The sequence below is a fragment of the Pipistrellus hanaki genome (assembly GCF_964339955.1).
Source record: "Pipistrellus hanaki genome assembly, chromosome: 10".
Taxonomy (NCBI): domain Eukaryota; kingdom Metazoa; phylum Chordata; class Mammalia; order Chiroptera; family Vespertilionidae; genus Pipistrellus; species Pipistrellus hanaki.
Genome location: NC_140512.1, coordinates 18,795,668 through 18,819,570, shown reverse-complemented (window position 1 = coordinate 18,819,570; position 23,903 = coordinate 18,795,668). Strand labels below are relative to the sequence as shown.

Sequence of the window (23,903 nt, the reverse complement as noted above, 5' to 3'; positions counted from 1 at the left end):
CTTGGAACAAGATAACACTCAACATGGTCTCTAAAATACACACCTTAAAACTACAATGACAACTGGATGCATATGAATCTCAAGCCACTGCAGGTAAAATTCCAGAGAGGCAAAAGAGCCATACTAACCTCGAGTGCACTTATTTCTTTGTTTAACAAACACGGAAGTCTATGATAAGGCATAACGAGCTTCTTTTCAATAGAGGTCTATGTACTCAAAATTAATAACATATATTTACTTGGACATACTTTTCAGGAAAACACTAAACACCCATTATTGCTAATCATTTCCACAGGAAGAAGAAATCCTGTTTTTGCTTGCTCAGCATCCCTTAAGCCTTGTAGACACAAATTCTTCATCTTTTGAGAATTTGCTTCCTTCATCTGTCACTCGAATGTTCTTATTTCTCCTACCTCAGGGACAGACCTGTAATCTAGATTTGTTACAGTCTTAACTTTGGGCATAGTAATTAATAAAAAGATGGGCATGTGATTTAAGCAGGGCCACACAGAAACGTTTACAGGGAGTAATAGAGGTGCCTAAGGCCTTTCTCCTAGATAAAACACTAAGGACTATGAAAATAAGGAATTGCCAGAGTACCTCAGCCATCACTTAAAAAAAGCCTTCCTAAGAATGAGACCAGTTTAAGAAAAGTAGTGGGGACTGCATAAAAAGTGAAGACATCATCTAAGCCTCTAGATCCAGTAATACTTGAGTCAAGAGCCTAGGAGTACCTAACTCCTTTTAACAGCAATTGGAGAATTAGAGTATTAGGAGATTTCTGTTCATTTTGTTAGGTGTAATAATTATAATGTAATTGTGTAATATTTTGAAAAGATTCATATTGATGCATTCAGGGGTAAAATTCCATGATGTACATAACTTACTTTGATAAAAAAAAAAAAGTAAATATGCCAAAATATTAATTATTTAATCAAAGAGATAGGCATGTGGGTGTTTAAAGTGACTATGTATATTGTCATCTAAATCAGAACTCTCTTGAGAGTGAGATGAGACATGTTAATAAAAGCATAAGGACAACACAAGTCAACTTTGATAGTTAGATAGTCCCAAGCAAATAGTCACTTTGGTTTTTGCACAGGTCTATCTAATTTCTTGGGGTTTTTTTCTGAAAACTTTCATGATAAACAGTAAAGACAAAAAACACTCTTTACAAAAGCTAGTTTGCATTTGGTTTCTGTCACCTGCAACTGAAAGAATCCTGGCCTAGCATACCAAGGTTTAAGCTTAAAATGACACTTTACCACTTAGATGTTTAAGAATTGTCATACAACAAATTTGAGCTTTATATTCTCCTGAGTAGTAAGATTCTTTGAAAAGGAAAAAAAAAAAATGAACACTTAAATTTTTAAAAATGTCAATCATCTTTATGAATTACCCTGAAATTTAACTCAAGTTCTCTAGTTGTTTTATAATAGAATCTGGAATTTGGAAAAATATAGAGTTTATGTTGTTTTTATTATGAAATCTAATGTGTCCTTTATCCAGTTTTTAACCTTTTTGAGAACCAGTGGTTCTCAGCCTTTCTAATGCCTCGACCCTCTAATACAGTTCCTTATGTTGTGGTGACCCCCAACCATAAAATTATTTTCGTTGCTACTTCATAACTGTAATTTTGCTACTGTTAATGAATCGTAATGTAAATATCTGTGTTTTCCGATGGTCTTAGGCTCTATAGCGGCGGTTAGCAGGGTCGCCTAAGACCTTAAATCCTTTTGTGAGAAAAGCAAACACAAGAAAGTAACTCTATAAATAAATTAAGATAAAAGTACATTTAAAAGAACTAGCATATAATGTAATGGTGTTATATTTAGCAACAACAAAGGTCAACTCCTTGAAAGCAGTGACAAGCTATATGAAAATCCTTGGAAAAGTTACTATATTTAATTGCAGGCATTCTAGGAATTTGTCATAAGAAAGTAATTCAAAGTATAAAAAAACTTCACAAACTGTATGTTCACTTCAGCATAAATTATAATAACAAAAGACAGCAAAGAAGCTTAAATGCCAGTGTTGTAGGGTACTGATACGGTATTTTCTAATAACTTAAAATTATATTTATAAAAACTCTGATACTTGCTATGACATAAGGCAGAAATAAAAATACAATCATTTACACAGAATAATCTCAACTATATAAAAAGTGTTACAAAGTAAACTTAAAGGCAAGATTATAGATGGCTTTTCTCTTCAGTTTTACCTACATTTTCCAAATTTTCTGTAATGAATATGTATAATTTTTTAAATCAGAAACACACACACACACACTCTTAACAAACACAAAATCTTCATAGTTCACTCTCTTTTATAATATGTATATAAGATGTACCCTGGCTTAAGGAAACAGCTTCACCTAAGTAAAATCTGTAGTTTTTATTATATTTTCATTTACTTAAAAAATATTATCTTTTACTTAGAGTTTGTGAGTAAAAACATGCTGAAATAATCATTTAGGATTAAAATCGTGTTTTAAAAAAAGACATTCAAAAAGACCGAAAGAGTACCAACCAAATTATAATCACTGCTTTGCTAGAGTGATGGAATGTGAGTGGATTCTTTCTTAAGACTCCAAGTGCTTTTGTGTTGGATAGTACGCATTGTATAGTATAGGAGGCACACTAGAATGCTGCTGTGGTGAGAGGCAGTGCCACACAGTTGTTAATGTGTGGCTCTAAGTTAGTTTAAACTTGAAATCTGGTGATTGTGTGACTTTGGGCCCTCAGGTTCTTCAGGATCCCATGTCTATAATCTAGGCATAATAACAGAACCTATACTTCACTGGGTGGTAGTGAGAATTAAATAAGAATCTGTGAAAAGCAATCACAATAATGCACGGTATGCACAATTTAAGGACAGAATGAGGCAGTTTCAGAGGCAGGACAAATGAACTTGTACAAAAAAAAAAAAATGATTATGTGGTATGTATATGTGGGAGGTGCATTTTGAAGAGACTTTCTAATTTTTAAAAATCCTCTCAACTTGTTTTTTTCTTTAGCCAACCACAGATTCAAATTTTCACAAAATTATATTGGAAAATAATTGCTTTGTTTTCTCATTTAAAATATCAAACCAGTGTCTAATAAGTGAAATATTACAATAAATGTTTATCTTTATACTCGTGATTTTTTAAAAGCCTTTGGTAACCCTATTAATGTAATATCCTGAAAGTTAAAAGCAAAATGCATTTCTACCATTTAATTGTACCTTGAAGAAGATAAAGGACAAGAAGCCAGAAAAAGATGACTTTTGATGTTACTTGTAACCACCACCGGAAGAAAAAGGGAAAAAATACAACTCGAACAATCCCTTTTCTAGTCAGAGAAGTCCAAGGACTTTCAGGTTTTGCCTTAGCAAATGCAGACCCTGAGAAAAGTAAAATAAGACAACAGAGTACACTTATTAGTCTTTAATTTCCTTAGAGAGAAAAAATTCAACATTTGAAGAAAAGCAAAACATGTATTATTTTATACTATGCTATGAATAAGAAATGTCCAATTTTGGGTAACACACTTTAAAAAACATTCTTCATGCTATCATATTAACTCAGGTACTTTGAAAACAACTTTTAATGAAAATAACAGAATTTCTCCTACATATTTTATAAATATATTCAAATGTCAGTTCCAATTAGGAATTCTAAGTTATCACTTTAACCCCGAAAACTAATACAATATTTGTATGTCAATTATAATCCCATATAATAAAAGACTAATATGCAAATTGTCCCCTCAACCAGGAGTTCGACCCAGGGACAGGGCCGTCCAGCCAACCACCCACGGCCCTGACCCTGATTGGCCCCGCCCATCTCAATGGGGGGAGACAGCTGGACCCCACCAGTGCACAAATTCATGCACTGGGCCTCTAGTTTAAATATAAAAATTTTTAAATGTTACCACTTTAATTTTTATAACCAAGCCTTATTATAGCCTGCTAAGCAAACACGAGATGTTTTTCTTTTGTATGTACTTCTTGTAATGATCTTTAGCGGGAGGAAAAACTAGTCAATGGCTTTAAATGCTTCCATTTTCTGCTTTTTATGAAATTTCTGCTTACATTTCTTCATTTAAGCTCACATTACTTTTACTTCTACACACATATAAATCTAACCCATTTTGAATTGTTTTTACAAGGTCAGTTTCTAATTGCATTAAGCATTTATTTATCCAAGGCTCACCTCTCACAAGATCAACATCTATGAGGTCTGGTTTCACATGCGCTGTTTTCTTTGGTTTATTCCTTAGTCCCTATAATATATTAAAAGTAGTATTGGTGAGACTGGATCACAAGAAAACATTTTATAATGTATGGGGACAAATTTTAACTAGACTTATTGTGGTGATCATTTCATCAAATCATTATGTTGTACATCTAAAACTAAAATAACATTATGTCATTATGCTCTAATAAAAAAATAGTATTAGAATACTATATATATATTTAAATCCAGAAGAGCAGAAAAAATATAATCTTTCCAAGATAACTTTAGAAAAAGTAAAAAAGATAAAGTAAAGTTCTAAAACAAAGACAACTGCTACCAATAAATTTGGATGTACAGCCTAAGAGAGCCTTTGTTGGCCCAGATTTGCACAGGAGAGTGTTGAGGCTGGCTGGGGGAGCAGTGGCTCTGAAGGACCTCCAAGGTGTGATGCTGAGGGTGTTGCTGCAGAAAGCAGTGGACCACAGAGCCGAGGACAGACAGGGATGCAGACTTCTCAGCAGATGCCAGCATGTAGGGGTGGTATTAGCTAAGACCCAGAGAGAATGATGCATATCTCAGAGATGCCACTATGTTCACATGCGTAACCAGACCCCAATGCCACCTAATCAAATCAGAAATTAGAGGCCATGCCCAGTAGGTGGAAGAAGAGAAAGCAGGACTCACAAATGTAATTAATTATAAAACTTAAAATTACTAAACACTAAGATTAAGTTTTTGCCATCAGCATATAGAATGGGAGTCAGGTTGGAAATCAAAATTAGTGGGAGAAGGGACTATGAAAAAATAAATTATAACTTAACTCTAGGATATTAAGGTTGGAAGAGCGCCAAAACCGGTTTGGTTCAGTGGATAGAGCATTGGCCTGTGGTCTGAAGGGTCCCGGGCTTGATTCCAGTCAAGGGCATGTACCTTGGTTGCGGGCACATCCCCAGTAAGGGGTGTGCAAGAGGCAGCTGGTCAATGGTTCTCTCTCATTGATGTTTCTAACTCTCTATCCATCTCTCTTCCTCTCTCTTCCTCTCTGTAAAAACTCAATAAAATATATTAAAAAAAAAAAAAAAAAAAAAAAGATTGGCCGAGACTTGTTTGGCTCAGTGGATAGAGCTTCGGCCTGAGGACTCAAAAGTCCCGGATTCGATTCTGGTCAAGGGCATGTACCTTGGTTGCAGGCACATCCCCAGTAGGGGGTTTGCAAGAGGCAGCTGATCGATGGTTCTCTCTCATCGATGTTTCTAACTCTCTATCCCTCTCTCTTCTTCTCCCTCTCTGTAAAAACTCAATAAAATATATATTTAAAAAAAAGATTGGAAGAGCTTAGGTTACATTCCTCAGGAGCCAAAAGCTAAGAAATGACATAGTGTTTAAATGACTTGTTGATTACTCATTCAATTAACCAAGTAATAGCTATTCAGTGCTTTGTTTGATCCTTCCAAGTAATCCAAGTAACTAACAATGACCACTAAAAGTAAGAATCTGATTAAGTACTGTTTGCATCTAAAGCAAAGAAGACAGCATTTGAGCTCAGAATTAAGTGAGATGTTTAAACAAAGTACCCTGAATTCAAGATGCAATTAACCTCTGAACCCCTGCAAATAGTCTGTTCATCTGATATTACAAACAACCCAGGGATACAAAGATACAAAAACAAAAGAGAAAGGGTCAGGATTAAAGATATACTATCCATGATAATTTTACATTCAGTCGATCTTCATATTCATAGTTTCAAAATTTGCAAATTCACCTACTCACTAAAAATTATTTGTATTCCAAAATCAATACTTGCTGTGCTTTTGCAGTCATTTACAGACATGTGCAGAAAGATATGATATACTGACAGGAAATTTTGTCCAATAAACCTAAGTTGTGTATAGATAGCAAATTATTTTCACCACTTAGAATTTTTGAGGTTACATAAATTTTTGAGTACTAAACTCTGTGCTATTTTGTTTGAATGTTATTTGCTCTAAACCAATTTAAAAATTTCCAATTTAAAATATATACTTAATTAAAATCATTAATGTTAGAAGATTTATCATTGTAATATTTCTTTTTCTAAACCCTCAAAATATTCTCATAGGCTACCTTGAAGAGGAAGTTTTATCAAAACTGATAACTTGTTGTGACTCTACAGTGTAATTGAAAATAATTGCTTTAATGAAATATAAAATAGAAAATGAACTACATATAAAAAGACAAGTAGAATGAATATGGTGAAAAACAACATAATTATGTAAATCAAGGTCACTTACTGTTTCTTTTGTAAGGACTAAATTCTTAAAACAATCTTGGTTAAAAATCTTATGTATACAGCAATAAATGAAGTTTTAGATTTGTTGTAAAACGTTGGCTATAAGGTTATTTTCAAATTACAGTAAACCCTCGATTTTGCAGACCTCGATTTAACAAACTTACTAGATCTCTCTGCTGCTCTTTATTTGCTTGCCTCTTCCAACTCCCAACTATTTCAATTCACCAAACTATGGATATCTTACTTCTCTTTCCTCCTTCTTTACATCTCCTCTTCCTTTACCTACCTATTAAATATTTCTTTCCCAATATTTCATTCTTTGTTTTCTTCTTTCATCATTCAATGTAAATCCAGTCACTCCTACAGCTTTATTTGTAGAATATATAATTTATATATATGTGTGTACACACACACACACACACACACACACACACACACACACACTTACTTTACATAGAGAGGATTCCCAAATCTTTCACCAATATATCATCTGGATATTTTTAAAACAGAATTCTTTATTTGCTTCTCTTCTAGTATTTGCCATCACACTTAGCAAAGTTGTTAAAATATAAATTTAATCGAGGAAACTTTTCTACTTAAAATCCTTCAATGTTTCCCAGATTTTTTCTAGACTGTTGTAAGGCAATGTAATGTGACTACCATTTTCATTTCTAGTTTTGCTTTTAACTACCCTAATTTCCTTCTTCCACTCAACCTATTACCAATCAAGCTCCTTCAAGAGTCATGTTCCTTCATTACTTTATGTACCATATATTTTCATATGCTCTTCATTTTGTCTGGAATGATTTCCTCATTTTCCCTAAGGTCTCTCAAACTTAGCTCATGAGTCACCTCCTTTGTGAAATATTTCCTCATCTCTACAGAGCTGCTTCCCCCTGAGCTCCCCACAAGAGACCTACACATCTTTCTCTTACCTGGATTAATTTCATCTGTAATTATGTAACTTGTCTACAAAATTAGAATCTATTTCATTATTTTGTTCCTATGATTTAATCCTGCATTTAATACATGGTAGGGTACTTACTGAATTTTTGTTAACTATTAACTCCTCATGAAAATAGTTTAAAAATTGAAATTAACAAAAAGTATCTTGTGCTTTATTATAGATGTCTAAGTTGTCTAAACACAGATTTTTTGGATAGATTTTTAGTTAACTAGAGACACTGGTTTTCAATCTCATGTAAGCCTTTATGTACAAAAAAGAAAATGTCAAGCAACTCAAGTAACATTCTCTGGGCCCAGATTAATTTTAGCTCGTGCAGGACCACACTGATTAGTATTACCTATGCAAATGAAAAATATAAATCTTATTCCAAAAAAGGAGTGATTGCTGAAAAACAATAAATTTAGTTAAACAATAGTTTTCATGCTAGCAAGGGGCCTTTGAGAATCTCTTATCAGCATAAGTGATTACATGTTCAAGAAGGAACTATCTACTACAAAAACATTTTAATTAATGCTTTATTTTCCTAAATTCTTTTTAAAAATGACCAGATTTTCAGCAGCTCTGTTTGCGTCCAAGTCATTCTGTTAGTAGCACAAAAAAAGCAGATCTCAATTAAAAAGAGTAGCATTTGCACAGGATCATTCAGGCGGGAAAAAGTCCTGAAACACTTACCAGTTTAATAAACTGTATTGAGCAATGACAGCATCAAAAGGGAAGAAAAGCAAACTAGAAGTATAAGGTGACAAGTGAAAGGGGAAAAAAGCTGACAAAAAAATAATCATTAAAATTAAATTTTAAAAGAATAGAAATATGCTAAAAAGAAAAGAAAATCAGAGGTAAAGACAGAACTATGCTATCATAAAAGGGTTTACCTTCTTCATTTAAAAGTTTGGATAGAATAATATTAATTTATACCTTGAAAGTATATGGAAAGTATTATATAAAATGTGATTAATAATCAATTTATAGAACTTTGTTTCAGAATACACAAAATAAAATAAACATATTACCTTGATTTCTCTTTGTTCAACAGATTTTTCCCATATTTGTTGATCATATGCTCCGATCTGTGAAAATAAATAAAAGACAACACTACATTAAATGACCACTGTGGGTACCCATCCTATGGGTAGAACTCTGCTTGCATTACAAGAACTCAGCATTCATTCAGCACAGCTTAGCTTCAGTTCTGTCTCAGACTTCTGTGATCAATACTGTACTACCATGGCTCTCAAAGTATGGTTTCTGGACCAGCAGTTTCAGCATTACCTAGGAACTTGTTAGAAATGCATACTCTCTTCCTAGAAACAATCTTCCAAAACTGAATCAAGAAGAATCAGAAAATCTAAACAGACATATTACAATTAATGAAATTAAAGCAGTAATAAAAACACTCACAATAAACAAAAGTCCTGGATCGGATAGCTTCACAGGTGAATTTTATCAAACGTTCAAAGATGAACTAACACTTATCCTGCTCAAACTGTCTAAACAATCCAAGAAGAGGGAAGTCTCCCAAGCTCATTGTACAAGGCCAACATTTCAAAACCAGATAAAATCACTATAAAATAAGAAAATTATAGGCATAGATACAAAAATCCTCAACAAAATATTAGCAAACCAAATCCAGCAATACATTAAAAATATGATACATCATGACCAAGTGGGACTGATTTCTGGGATGCCAGGTTGGTGCAAATCAATTAACTTGATACACCACATTAACAGAATAAGGGATAAAAATCATATGATCATATCAATAGATATAGAAAAAGCATTTGACAAAATCCAGCACCAATCTATGATGAAAACTGTCAGCAAAGTAGGAGCATACCTCCACATAATAAAGACCATATATGACAAACCCAGGTTATGCATCAACTAAAACCACACCCTTTCCTGTATTAACCCTCAGAATAGTATATTATAAGGCCACATACATATAATCAAATCATGAATCATGACCAAGTTTCTATTGCCTAAGGAAAGCCAGTTAATGATATAATAAAACACTGACTCAGATTAGAAAAAAGCCTTGAAGAGTATTCTTTAATTCAACAGAGAGATGGTTATGATAGGATCTGCCTTTAAGAAGTTTCAAATCCAAAGAGAGTTAGTTATAATTCAAAGCAGAATAAAATAAGCATTATCTATCTATCTATCTATCTATCTATCTATCTACAATATCTATCTATCTATATTTAAAAGCCAAGCAACCAAAATGCCAGAACAACCAGTACAACCTGTCACTATGAAATGCAAAGCGGTGGCCAACTGGCCCAATCAGGATCCCAATCAGGCCCCCAACCCTGATCGGGGGCAGGGCCAGCCTGGCCCTGATCGGCCCCCATCGAGGCAGGCTGGCTGGACTCCACCCATGCATGAATTCATGCACTGGGACTCTAGTTATACTAAATATTAGTGAGAGATGGTCTTCAAAATAACAGTATCTTACTAGATATAGGAGCATGGGAAAAAGATAAAAATGACAATTTTTGGCTTAAGTATCTGGGACTGCATTAATATCATTAACTACAACAGAGAATAAAAACAGGTTTAGAAAAGGCTGTTGGAACTACACAACAGCTAGAAATTATGGCTAGAGTTCTAGAAAGTTGAGAAGGTACAAAATTTGGAACTCGGTGGCATAAACTATTAAGAGAAATAAATATTTAACTGGAAAGAAGTACCGGTATTAAAGTCAGGTAAGAAGACAGAAAAATTAGTCAGAGGTGTAGGAAAAAACTGGAATAATATACTATAGTAATAGCTAAACAAGAAAACATTTCAAGATAGAAGGTCAAGTTAGAAAAGCTAAAAATATTGAAACATTTTGAGGCGGTCAGGTAGTTAAACATGATTGTGTCAAATAGTCTTGATCTCACTTAAATAGTAGGCAAAGCCATTAGCTGAGATATGGCAGTTGGGGAAAGGGAGCAATAGGGAAGGTAAGAACAATGACTCAGGGACTCAGTGCTAACTACAATAGATAGTTAGGTTAGGGACACCAGGAAGAACAGACATATCTGAATTGGTATTAGAAGCAGTCAGCTGAGTTATGTTTGTATTTTTTCTTTTATCACCATGCCTCTCAAAAGCTCCGGATAAGAGAGAAAGACTTAAAATACACACATACACACATGCCCTACCACTTAATACATGAATGATATATGTAAGCATGAATGATATATGTAAGCAGAAGGGTTTAATAAATAATGGTATTCCTGTACAATAGAACATTATAGTCATTAAAAAATTTATGTGTTAAAGGGATGGACAGTAATGTGAGAAAGAACTTTTGGTATGTTATACAAAAAAACGAAATACAGTATGATCCTAATTTGGGGTGGAAAAATTCACAATGTTAACAATAGGGTAACAATGTGATATTATTTTTTTATGCTACATTTACTTTTCCTATGATAGTTATGTATTACTTTTACATTAAGTGTTTGGCACTGAGCTAGGAGTTTTTGAATACATTTTCTCCTAGAGGGGGCAAGTTGTTAGGAAACCAACTGCCACTGCTCAAAAATCAATTTAATTAAGTCCCAGTATGAAAATAAATAAGGTTTTTTCTATGAGTTGTATCATAGAAATTTTCAGCCAAGAAGTTATATCTTAATAACAAAAGTGTGAGAAACTAGCATTATAAAAGAGCAGATAGCTACCTACAGTCTAGAATATCAAGGGGGAAAATGCGTTAACGAACCAAAATGGTAAATACCAAGTGCTCAAGAAAAGAACAACATGCTGTATGGGACTCTTGCAGCAGATGGGTAACTTAAATTGCATTAGGTGGTGATGGAAAAATTCAGTCGGTTAACACAGGAAAGGGAGGGAATGAGAGGAAAAGAGCCTGGCAAACAGCTTCCTGACAGAACTGAGAGAACTCCAAATTCTGGAAGAATCCAATGAGAGAAGGCCATCACCAGCAGCCATCTAAGAGAAAGCAGCAGCCAAGACTGGCTCACTTGATTCCTCTCTTCTGTTCCCCTTTAATGAAGAGATTAAAAAGAAACCTGGCCAGTGTGGCTCAGTTGGTTTGAGCATTGTGCCAAATGCTGAAAGGTGGTAGGTTTGATTCCTGGTCAGGGCACATATTCAGGTTCAGGGTTTGATCCTCAATGCATGTCAGGAGGCAACTGATTGATGTTTCTCTCTCATATCAATGTTTCTCTCTCTATTTCTCTCTTTAAAACAAGAGAGATTAAAAAGATTCTCAGAGCTAGTAAGACTTATTAGATATAGTGTGATTTCAGGGATCTCACAATAACCCCCCAAAATGCCCAAGGCTCTATCTTTAATCTTTAAGATTGAAAAGCAAGTATCTAGTTGATTCAACACCTATCTCTCATTTATACTTAAGTAAAAGAATTAAACTACTAAGCAAAAAGGCCCTTCTTTATTCTGAGGGGACTACCAAGGACCATATCTCTACGTGTTTCCCTGAAAATAAGACATCCTCCAAAAATAAGACCTAGCGCAACTTTGGGAGAAAAAATTAATATAAGACACTGTCTTATTTTTTTGGGAAAAGGATATTATATTTTATTGTGCACATGTTCCTTCCTCTCACACAGATCCAAAGCTAGATAGCTGACTCAAGAGAGTCAATCAGATTCTCTCTCGATTCTAAATGTTAGATAAATCAGAGAAACAGATAGCTAATAGCAGGGATTAAAATTAACAACAAGACTCCTATAGAAAAGTTTCTAGAAATTCTGCTGCAGAGACCCCAAAATATCCCTGGTTTGTCTTTCTTTACCAGGTCTTGGCTGTGTGCTATTGGCACAATTTATGTGTAGTGAAAACTAGAAGCAGAATACATTGGTGTTTTTTCCTAAGTCCAAACCTTAATGAGAACATTGCTGTTAAGGCAAACCAATACTACTCTGCATAATTTACGAAGTTTGTTTATTTTCCAACTTGCTGGTACATGGCTGTATGTTCTCAGTAGATTTATTAATAAAGGTACTGCCGATTAAGAGCCTTTTCCAAGAAGTCATCTTTTCTACTTACCCTAACCTTGTTTCATAAATTGTGAAGACCTTGCTAAGAGGAAAATATTTACTTTACTGTCCCTTTTATGGCCCAATTGAAGATGATGAAATAATGAAAAAGCTCTCAGATATTCCTTGCTAATTGGCATCTATTATTTAATAATTATTTTCTTAGCTATACCAGAAGGGGAAAGGGGAGTTACATGATCAATTACTTCATCAATTATTATCATACTTTCAGGAAATTGGAATAATATTTAATTATAATAGATAAGAACAAGATTAAAAAAAATGTCCCTGGCCATTGTGTCTCAGAGGTTGAGTGACTCATGAACCAGGAGGTCACATTGCAGGCTCAATCCTCAGTAGGAGGTGTGTAGGAGGCAGCCAATGGATGATTCTCTTTCGTCATTGATGTTTCTCTCTTTCCCTCTCCTTTCCTCTCTCTGAAACCAATAAAATATACTAGAAAACAAACAAATCCTACAGTGTAAGCTAAAACAGGAAATGATCAGTAATATATTAGAAAACAAACAAATCCTACAGTGTAAGCTAAAACAGGAAATGATCAGTAATATGTCAAATTTCTAGGATTGATTATTGTTTTTGTGACAAGTAAGTAATCTCTTTTCCTTTTGATTTTATCGGAAAAGACGTAACTGTTAAACTACAACAATTCAAAGACTTTCTCAGACCCCACAGGACTGAGTCAGAATCTCCTGGGAAATCAATACTTAGCATGGCAAAGAAGATCTATTTATGTCTTATGCCGATTTATATCTTATAGGATTTCAAAACTATAGTAAATTCAAATTAAAATTGTAATACTCAAAGTAAAAAACAACTAAAAGAAATAGTTATGCAAATTAAACCACAAAAAGATACCACTTCACACACCCTAGAATGGCTATAATAAAAAAAGACAGGCAATGACAGGTGTTGGCAAGGATATGGAGAAACTAAAATCCTCATACTCTGCTCATGGGAATGTAAAGTGAAGCAGCCACTTTGGAAAACAGTTTGGCAGTTATGACCTGGTAATTCCACTCCTAGTTATCTACCCAAAAGAAATGAAAACACATATGACCATACAAAGATGTGTGCCGAAACTGGTTTGGCTCAGTGGATAGAGAGTCGGCCTGCGAACTGAAAGGTCCCGGGTTTGATTCCAGTCAGAGGCATGTACCTTGGTTGCGGTCACATCCCCAGTAGGGGATGTGCAAGAGGAAGCTGATTGATGATTCTCTCTCATCGATGTTTCTAACTCTCTATCCCTCTCTCTTCCTCTCTGTAAAATATCAATAAAATATATTAAAAAAAAAAAAAGATGTGTACATGAATGTTTATACCTGCATTATTCATAATAACAAAAAAGTGGAAACAATCCAAATGTCCATTAATTGTGAATAGATAAAATATGATAACTTTATAAAATAAGATTCCACTCAGCAATAAAAAGAAATGAAGCATTCACACTTACTATAACATGGGTGAAACTCAGAAACATTATGTTAAGCAAAGAAGCCAGACACAAAGACCACATATTGTATGATTCCATTAATATGAAATGTATAGAAAAGGCAAATCTTACAGAATCAAAAGATAGATTAGTGGCTGCCAAGTGGTGGGAGTGGGAATAAGGAGTGACTACAAATGAGCAAAAAGTTTCTTTTGGGGATGAAATACTCTAAATGAAAAATAGTAAGAATTATTGAATTGTTATACTTAAACAAGTGAATGTTATGCATGTAAGTTATACATCAATAAAACTGTTTTGTAAAAAATAAATATCTATATTTTTATATGATTTCTTTAAACAAAATACCATTACAAGCATTTACAGGAATATATTTAAGTAAATACTTTCTAATAAAAGAATAATATGCAAATTAACCATCACTCCGCTACACCCACCAGCCAATCAGAGTATGCAAATTAACCCAACCAAGATGGCTGCGGCCAGAGAGGGAGGCTTGGGTTTCCCTGGCGATGGAGGAAGCCAAGCTTTCCGCATACCCTGGCCAGTCCAGGCCTCCACTCAAGGCTACAAAGTTTCAATTATAGAAGACACATAAATCCCAACAGAAATGGCAGCAGCCACAGAGCGAGCAGGAGGCGTGGCTCTGCTCCAGGCTACAAAGTTTCAATTGTAGAGATAAATAAATCCCAGATACCAGGGCCTCTGTTTGGGTTGCTGGGGGGCATGGCCAGCCTGAAAACCACCACAGGCCCCTCGCTCAGGCTGCCCCACGCCCCAAGGGAACTCCCACCCTGATACAGGACACCCTTCAGGGCAAACCAGCTGGCCCTCACCCATGCACCAGGCCTCTATCCTATATAATAAAAGAGTAATATGCAGACTGACCATCACTCCAACACACAAGATGGCTGCCCCCATGTGGTCAAATATCCTGTCCCCATGTGGACACAAGATGGCCACCACAAGATGGGCAGCAGGGGAGAAAAGTTGAGAGGGACCAGGCCTGCAAGGGAGGGCAGTTGTGGGCAATCAGGCCAACAGGGGAGGGCAGTTAGGGGTGACCAGGCCAGCAGAGGAGGCAAGTTGGGGATGACCGGGTCTGCAGGAAAGGGTAGTTGGGGGGGGGGGGGGGGGGGGAGAAATACCCAGGCCTATAGAGGAGAGCAGTTTAAGGGACCTGGCCTGGCAGGGAAGTGGATAGAGTATGATCAGACTGGCAGGCAGAAGGGATTAGGGGCAATCAGGAAGGCAGGGAGGTGAGAAGTTGGGAGCCAGCAATCCTGGATTGTGAGGTGGATGTCCAACTGCCCGTTTAGGCCCGATCCTGGTGGGCCTAAACAGGCAGCTGGACATCGCCGAGGGTTCCCACATTGGAGAGGGTGCAGGCGGGGCTGAAGGACACCCCCCAACCCCATGCATGAATTTTGTGCACTGGGCCTCTAGTCCTATATAATAAAAGGTCAAAAGCATCATGACCATACAACCAGGAGGCAACCAATCAATGATTCTCTCTCATCACTGATGTTTCTATCTCTTCTTCTCCCTTCCTCTCAGAAATCAATAAAAAAATATTTATAATAATAAGAGCAAATAGTTAGCATTTACTATTTATCAAGTGTCAGATACACTTTTCAAGTATTAACTCATTTAATCCTCACAACTCTATGATGTAGATATTACTACTATCCCTATATTATAGTTACAAAAACTTAAGTTGTATAGTTAAAGAGTAAGTAGTAGAATATAGGAATTCAAATCCAGATAAACTGACTCCACAGTTGAGCCCTTAGCTAACAGTAATTTCACTCACATCCTTACATAAAAACCACCATTACACAAAAACCACCCTTACACAAAAACCTTGGTTCTGATCCCTAAGAGAGAGGGTAACACTTAACTGCTGATCATTTCCAGATACTTCTACTCTACTGACTAGGGCTACCTTGCCAGGAGGGAAGCTATCAGGCCCTGTTAAAAAAGCAAATAAGAACATACAAAACTCATCAGGAAGTTCAACTTAGCCTTAAAAATATGTAAGCCAGTTAATATTATCAGTAATCTTAGGGTAACTTCAAGGATTAAATGTATTAGTGAGCTAACAAGATGTGACAGACACGTAAGAGCTCAATAAAGGTCATTTCAATTTATTACCTCATGCTTCCTTTTCCTTTATATTGCTGCATAAGGAAGGAATATATATGCTTTATTTGCATTCTTTTAGTATTTATCACAGGATATACTCTGGTTTGTTATTCTAAAACATAATTCTGACTAAACCATGTGTACGCAATATGACTCAAGACTATAGCACCTTCCTTGTTTACATATTTCTAAACGTTTACTATAAATAGCATAAAAAGTTGTATTATATTTTTAAAGTAATTTAAATGCCAAAAGTATTAACATATCTTGGTTATTTAATTGTATTTGTATTTTAGAAAATACCTAACAGATTACTGCTGTTCATTCAATCATTTGAAATAAAAAATAAGACTATAAAACAGACTTAAATTATTCCAAATCAAATACGTTGTTTGATTTCCACTAATTTATACAGGGTAAAATTAAAATGGAAAAATAATTAAGATAAATTGCTGCTGGGTGTTTAGTCCAGATTCCCCAGAATTAGAATCTAAGGGACCTAGACCATTGTCTTCACTGGTCAAGAAAAGATTTGCTATAATTGCAAGAATCAAAATGGCTACTAAGAATGAGTACAGGTATGCCTACAGAGGTTACACCTTTAATCCTCAGTACAGAATCAGGGAAAGCTATGCAGAGGAAGAAATAAAATATTCAGAGAATTTGTTAAATGTATAATGGACTATTTACCTGGTTAAAAAGACTGTGCTAAAATACTAATCTTTGTCAAGTACTTTGTAAAGAATCTGCAATCTCATGCTGTACAGACCAGTATTAACTTCTTGTATTAATGAGACAACTGAGGCTTTAAGAGGCGTCAGAAAGTTCTACATCTAGTATTTTGGGGCAGAAATCCAAATTATGTCTTATAACTCTAAGCCTTTTCCCCCTGCAACACATTTGTTTATATAACTTGGCCAGCATTTTCCTAAGTATGTTCCATGGATACTCAAGGAAAAAATAATAAAGTCAAATAAATTGAGAAATGAAGTATTCTCTGTTAGGTAGCCAGTAACACTGAACATTATTCACACTAATAAATCCGGTGGGGTGACCGGTGGGGCGATTGGGGACCCCACTCACACCTGCCTTGGCCATCCAAAAAGTACACAGTATCCTTAGGTTTGACTAATCGCTAACGTGTTCTAATTACCACTTATTTCCAATTCAATTAAATTTTTAAATTGTCTGATCTTCCCACACATAGGAAAAGCTTTAAATATTTTGTTAATAGGGACCTGAAGAATAAGAATAAAAAATGTTTTAAAATGTGAAAATAAACACAATTCACCATGAAAACTAAAAATCTAAGATACTACATGGAACAATATGCATTTTAGGGAGTGTAAACAATACTCTTAGGAGTAAACAGTACTATTTTCAAAAAAAGGCATTTATTCTTTTGAACTTTATAAAGAATACATTACATTGGTAAAGTGTATTTTGAAATGTGTAGGATGACACAGCTAGTTAAGTAGTTACAACAATAATCCTAAAATATCAAAATAAACATTTCAATGTTTCAGTTTGGAAAATACTGAAAGTTTATTTTACTGAAAAGATTCAGCTGTCGAATTGTGAACATATAAGAAAAGGATCAAAACTGCAGTTCCTCTTGATACAAAAGTTATAAAATTTTACAACAGCTCTGCTAACCTAGCTTTCTTTTAAAAGAAACACAAAAAAAGTTTAATGCTTTTATAAAATTCTAATTATATTCATAATCCTGGACATTATAACTGAAAATAATTAATCTAGCTACTTTGAAATTGTGGATTAAAAATGGAGAAAAAATATTTTTAGGCATCATCCTTCTCATTTATTTAGAAGTAAAATTGGCACAGAAGTAAAATATTATTCCCCTTTTCATTCGAAAGGTCCTGAAATCTATTTGTCATTATTTTAGGTAATATTTGACATATACCAATAGCTCTCATGCTCGTGCTCGCGCGCTCTCTCTCTCTCTCTCTCTCTCTCTCTCTCTCTCTCTCTCTCACACACACACACACACACACACACACACTCAACTCAGAAGCATTTTCAAAATAAAAGCACTTAAAAGGTTAAAAGCTTTCATTATCAACTTACTTTTTTTTGATACCAGACTATAGCATCAGTGACTTTGGACGCCATTTATTCCACTGAAATCACACGTTTGTCATTTTAAGCTGTTCAAGAGAGAAAAACATACAAATGACTTTACTTCCACCTTCCAAAGGAAACTGAGCAACATGCACATCTAGTACTCTGGTTACTTGTACAGCAAAGTGTGTATGACTACACTTACATTACACCCTTCCCTTCCTCATTACTATTTTAGCAACAGGTTCTCTTAAGTAAACAAAATCAGTTGCCATAATAAAAGAAGGATCTTTCTATGTGATTATAACACTTGAATTTTCTTACAAAATAGTTCAATTGTGTTTTTTTTAAAAAACACTTTTAAAATAAATTTCAGAATTTCCAAGGTTATACTGGAAATTTTTCATTTATAAATTCACATATGATAGGAATTCATATGTGAGTGGACTCAGCAGATGATTTTTGGTATAGCTTCTATCTAGGAACTAATGTAAATTACTGTTGCTAAAGGATGGGTTGATAACAATATCAAAATTTATAATCATTTTTAATTTTCCCTTATACCTAGTAAACAAAATTGAACTAAAATAAACCTAACATTTATATTAAATACTAAGCCAGTATTAGAGCTAGTTACATAGGAATAATTAATATGAAGGCCTTCCACGATATCACAGGTTACTAATATTTAGAAATTTACCACAGACCATTTCATAAGCATCTTTTTTTGTCTAAAACACTTTTCAGAGAAGAATTAATTCCTAGAGATAATTAATCCCAGGCTGATTCCAGTAATACTCTTCTGGTTTTAAGACCAGGCTGGACAGAGGGCACCTCTGGTATGGTGATAAGAATAAGCCTAAAAGGTTCAAACACAGATACTTGCCCCTGAACTCATTACCAGGATCATTCAAGGCCACCTGATCTCAAGAAAATCCTGAAGTAAAGCACCCAGCTGAGCTGCTCTTAGCACATGCAGATCTGCAACTGGAGCCAGATGCTAGCACTACACAATGTGCCCAGTCAACAAAATACCAGAAGTTTATTTATCATTGCGAGGCGTCCTAAACAATTCAGATCAACCTCTAAAATTTAAGGCAGCATTTACACTTAATGCCTATATTTTTTTTTACAGTGCTATAGATCAGATTATTTTATTACCTTCCTAAGATACTGATTTCATCCTTTTTAAAAAAAATGTTTTTACTGATTTCAGAGAAAGGAGGAGGAAGAGATAGGCACATCTCATCCATTGGCTGCCTCCTGCATGTCCCCTCCTGGGGATTAAGCCCGCAATCCCGGCAGGTGCCCTGCGCTGGAATAGAAGTGGTGCATGGGATTACGCTCAGCAAACTGAGTCACACCAGCCAGACCTGATTCCATCTTTAATTGATCCAATTTAAGCAAACTATGGTTTGAAATTCCTGACAAATGCTCTGGCATTTGTTCTGGAAGGAGTAGAGTCAAAAGACCCAGATTCAGATATTGTCTTCCTCTACCTAATATGTAACACTAGAGGCCTGGTGCACAAAATCTGTGCACTTGGGGGAAGGGTTCCTCAGCCTGACCTGCACCCTCCCACAGTCCGGGATCCCTCAGGGGATGTCCAACTAAACCAGCAGTTGGATGTCCTCAGCGCTGCCTCAGAGGCAGAGGCTCCTGCCACTGCCGCTACACTCACCAGCCGTGAGCCCAGCTTCTGGCTGAGCAGCGCTCCCCCATGGGAGTGTGCTGACCAGCCAGGGACAACTCCTACATTGAGCGTCTGCCCCCTGGTTGTCAATGTGCATCATTGCAACCAGTCTTTCCGTTGTTTGGTCTATTTGCATATTTTGCCTTTTATTATATAGGATGGAAGGAATCAATCTCTTGAACTCAGTTTCTTTCACTAGTACAGTAGGAATAACTGTACCTACCCATCCCTTGACAAGAACAAATATTCTGAGATGTTCTAAAAGAAACATAGCTGCAGAACTGCCAGGGTTGACCAGCAGCCCCTGAATGGCAGATGAACAGATTATTCCAACTGTTTCACCGTGGGGGAGAAAATAAAGGACAGTCTGGCCAAAGAAGCCAGGCCGCCCAGATTGCCTGGCACTTTAGCCTTTTATTGCATTTTTATCTTTAGATACAATCAGTAGGGTGAGTGATCTTGGGAGGACACATGTTTATGCTGCTTTTGACACGCCCCTAAATTTCCCCTAAATCGGAATTCTGAAAAATGGGGCAGGTGGCCTTCCACACAAACCATTTTATCAGAACGTCCTTACAAACTTTCCAACCAAGTCTCAGGTTTTCTCCACTAGTACAATATTACACCTCCACTATATAGGTGGGTAAAAGTAGGTTTACAGCTGCTCGTATAGAAAATTCAAATTAATAAGCAACAGTACACAAATAAAGTCTGTATTTCGTGTATTCCCAATTGTAAACCTACTTCTGCCCACCCCTGTCTTTGTTTAAGACAATCATGCATGTTTTCCAAACTGGTTATAACTCTCCCTCTCTTTCCACTCCTGGCCACCACGTCACCAAAGCAAACTATCAATACAAAAAATGGTACAAAAAGTATGAGAATATCAACTTATTACTTTACTCCCGCTTTCCCTTTACCCAACTTTTATGATTATTCCAGATCACATACCAAAATAAAGATCCTCTTTCCTAATTCCTCAAAAGTGTAAATAATATGCATCTCATATGCAAAATGTGAAAGGACATTTTATTAATCCAATATATTAAATGTATAAAGTATTTAATATATTTGAGGAATACTTAAATGGTCACATATAAATACTAACAATTTTTTAAAAGCTTCAATGGAAGTGTGGAAAATGTTGCCTGCTTTGTTTAATAAATGGCCTGAAAGATAATTTATATACTATGGTTTACAACAAGCTACACTTAGGATAATTTTTAAAAAATCAACTATAATAGTACACTGGGTATATAAAATGTTTGAAATGTTTCAATTATGTTTATTTGGATTTATAGAAATAAAAATTCAGCCGAAACCGGTTTGGCTCAGTGGATAGAGCGTCGGCCTTCGGACTGAAGGGTCCGGGGTTCAATTCCGGTCAAGGGCATGTACCTTGGTTGTGGGCACATCCTCAGTAGGGGGTGTGCAAGAGGCAGCTGATTGATGTTTCTCTCTCATTGATGTTTCTAACTCTCTATCCCTCTCTCTTCCTCTCTGTGAAAAAATCAATAAAATAAAATAAAATAAAAATAAAATAAAAAGCATCCCTTATTTTTTTTAAAAAAAAAAGAAATAAAAATTCAGTCAATTTTGTTTTAAAAAAGAAAAACGCCTTTCTTTAGTAATGGTAAAGTTTGCTCTGCAAACTCATTTGATTTTTGCACTGTGTCAACAAGACTTTATGACACCAAGTGGCTTATAGCTATTTTTAAAACAGGTTTTATAGCATATTGGGATAGATTTCTAAATCAGACAAAGTACACTCAAAGACACACAAATTTCAATGAGTATAAAAAACAAAAAGTAATAAATTAAATAATTTTATGAATAAAGATTTCTAAAGCTTTTCCAACTTCTTTGATTCTGACAATTCAGGAATACCAGTTTACAGACTATTATCTTAGTTCGTGTTATATAACTTTTAAAGCTAAATTATAACATTAAAGTTAATTTACAGAGAAAAAATAGCATAGAAAGTTTACAGAGTATCTTGAATAATTTTAATCTTTTTCAATCAACTGATCTGAGAGATGGATGGATATTAAGATATGAAAATAACCCAATTATAAAACTAGAGTTAACTGCAGATATAACATTTCAATCTTACTATAGACATTTACTCCAAGTTATTTCTATTATTTTGTGTGAAAGTGATTATGACTACTTGGGGTTTTTTTCTTTTATTTTATTAAATTCAGGTGACATTAGTTAATAATATTATATAGGTTTCAGGTGTCTAATTCTATAATACATCACTTGTATATTGTATTGAGTGTTCACCACCCCAAGTCACGTCTCCTTCCATCATCATTTATCCTACTATTCTCTCTTCTACCTCCCTTTCCCTCTGATAATCACCATACTGTTGTCTATGTCTGAGTTTTTATTTTAATTTTAATTTTTTGCATAATCCTTTCACCTTTTCCACACAACCCTGAAACCCCTCTCCCCCTGACAGCTCAGTCTGTTCTCTATCTACGAGTCTGTTTCTATTTTGTTAGTTCATTTTGTTCATTAGATTTCACATATGAGTAAAATCATACGGTACCTGTCTTTCTCTGACTGGCTTATTTCACTTAGAATAGTGCTTTCCAGATCCATCCATGCTTTCACAAAGGCTAAGATTTCCTTAGTTTTTATGGCTGAGTAGTATCCCATTATATAAATAAATGTATCACAACTTTTTTATCCACTCATTTACTGATGAACACTTGGGCTGCTTCCAAATCTTGGCTAGGGGGCATACATTCTTTTGAATTAGTGTTTTGGGTTTCTTAAGATATATTGTCAAAGGTGGAATCACCGGGTCATAAGGCAGTCCCATTTTCAATTTTTTGAGGTATCTCCATACTGCTTTCTACAGTGGCTGCACCAATCTGTATTCACAGCAAAAAGGTATTCTAGGGTGCACTAGAATACCCTTTTTTTTTCCTCACATTTTTGCCAACACTTGTTTGTTGATTTAAAGATGATAACCATTCTGACAGGTGTGAGGTGATAGCTCATTGTAGTTTTAATTTGCATTTTTCTGATGATTAGTGCTTTTCATATGTCTATTGGCCATCTGTAAGTCCTCCTTGGAGAAGTGTCTATCCAGGTCCATTGCCCATTTTTAATTGGAGTGTTTGACTTTTGGTGTTGAATTTAAAAATTCTTTATAATTTCTGGATATTCACCCCTTATTAGATGTATCTCTGGCAAATGTTCTCCCATTCAGTGGGTTGTCTTTTATTGTGTTGGTCGTTTCCTTTGCTGTTCAAAAACTTTTTAGTTTGATGTAATCCCATTTAGTTTTAATTTTGTTTCCCTTGTCTGAGGAGATATATCAGAAAATATATTGCTATGAGAAATGCCCTAGATTTTACTGCCTATATTTTCTTTTAGGATATCTATGGTTTTGAGTTTAACTTTAAGTCTTTAATCCATTTTGAGTTTATTCTTTTTTATGTGTATAGCTCTTTTTTATTGTCTAGCTCATTTTTTTTTGCACATATCTGTCAAATTTTCCCAACACCATTTACATCATTGTATGTTTTTATCTCCTTGTTCAAATATTAATTGATCATAAAAGCATGGTTTATTTCTAGGCTCTCTATTTTGTTCCATTGATCTATATGTTTGTTTTTATTCCAGTACTATGCTGTTCTGATTACCATGGCCTTGAACTATAGTTTGATATCAGGTAGAGTGTTTTCTCCAACTTTGTTTTTTCTCAATATTGCTGTGGCTATTCGGGCCGTTTTGTGGTTCATATAAATTTTTGGAATATTCGTTCTAGTTTTCTGAAATAGTTATTGGTATCTTGATAGCAATTGCATTAATCTATAGATAGCTTTGGGTAGTATTGGCATTTTAATTATGTTAATTCTTCTTATCTACATACACAGTATATGCTTCCAGCTACTTGTATATTTTTAAATATCTTTCTCCATATCTTATAATTTTCTGTGTACAGGTCTTTACATCTTTGGTTAAATTTATACCTAGGTTTTAGGGTTGTGTTTTTTAGGGCTTTTGTGTGTGTTTTTTTAAGCAATTGTGA

The 23,903-nt window shown here is 35.0% G+C and overlaps 1 protein-coding gene across 1 annotated transcript in view; it reads right to left on the bottom strand.

Annotated features, from left to right (window-relative positions):
* PHTF2 (putative homeodomain transcription factor 2) overlaps positions 1 to 23,903 on the bottom strand; it is a 66,055-nt gene that overhangs the window by 29,427 nt on the left and 12,725 nt on the right. The window contains exons 2-5 of the mRNA XM_084897823.1: positions 18,169 to 18,248; positions 8,466 to 8,522; positions 4,196 to 4,265; positions 3,226 to 3,384 (exon numbers count right to left, since the gene is read on the bottom strand). Coding sequence (XP_084753949.1) covers positions 3,226 to 3,384; positions 4,196 to 4,265; positions 8,466 to 8,522; positions 18,169 to 18,213 — 331 coding nt within the window. The 5' untranslated portion in view covers positions 18,214 to 18,248. The remainder of the gene's footprint in view (positions 1 to 3,225; positions 3,385 to 4,195; positions 4,266 to 8,465; positions 8,523 to 18,168; positions 18,249 to 23,903) is intronic.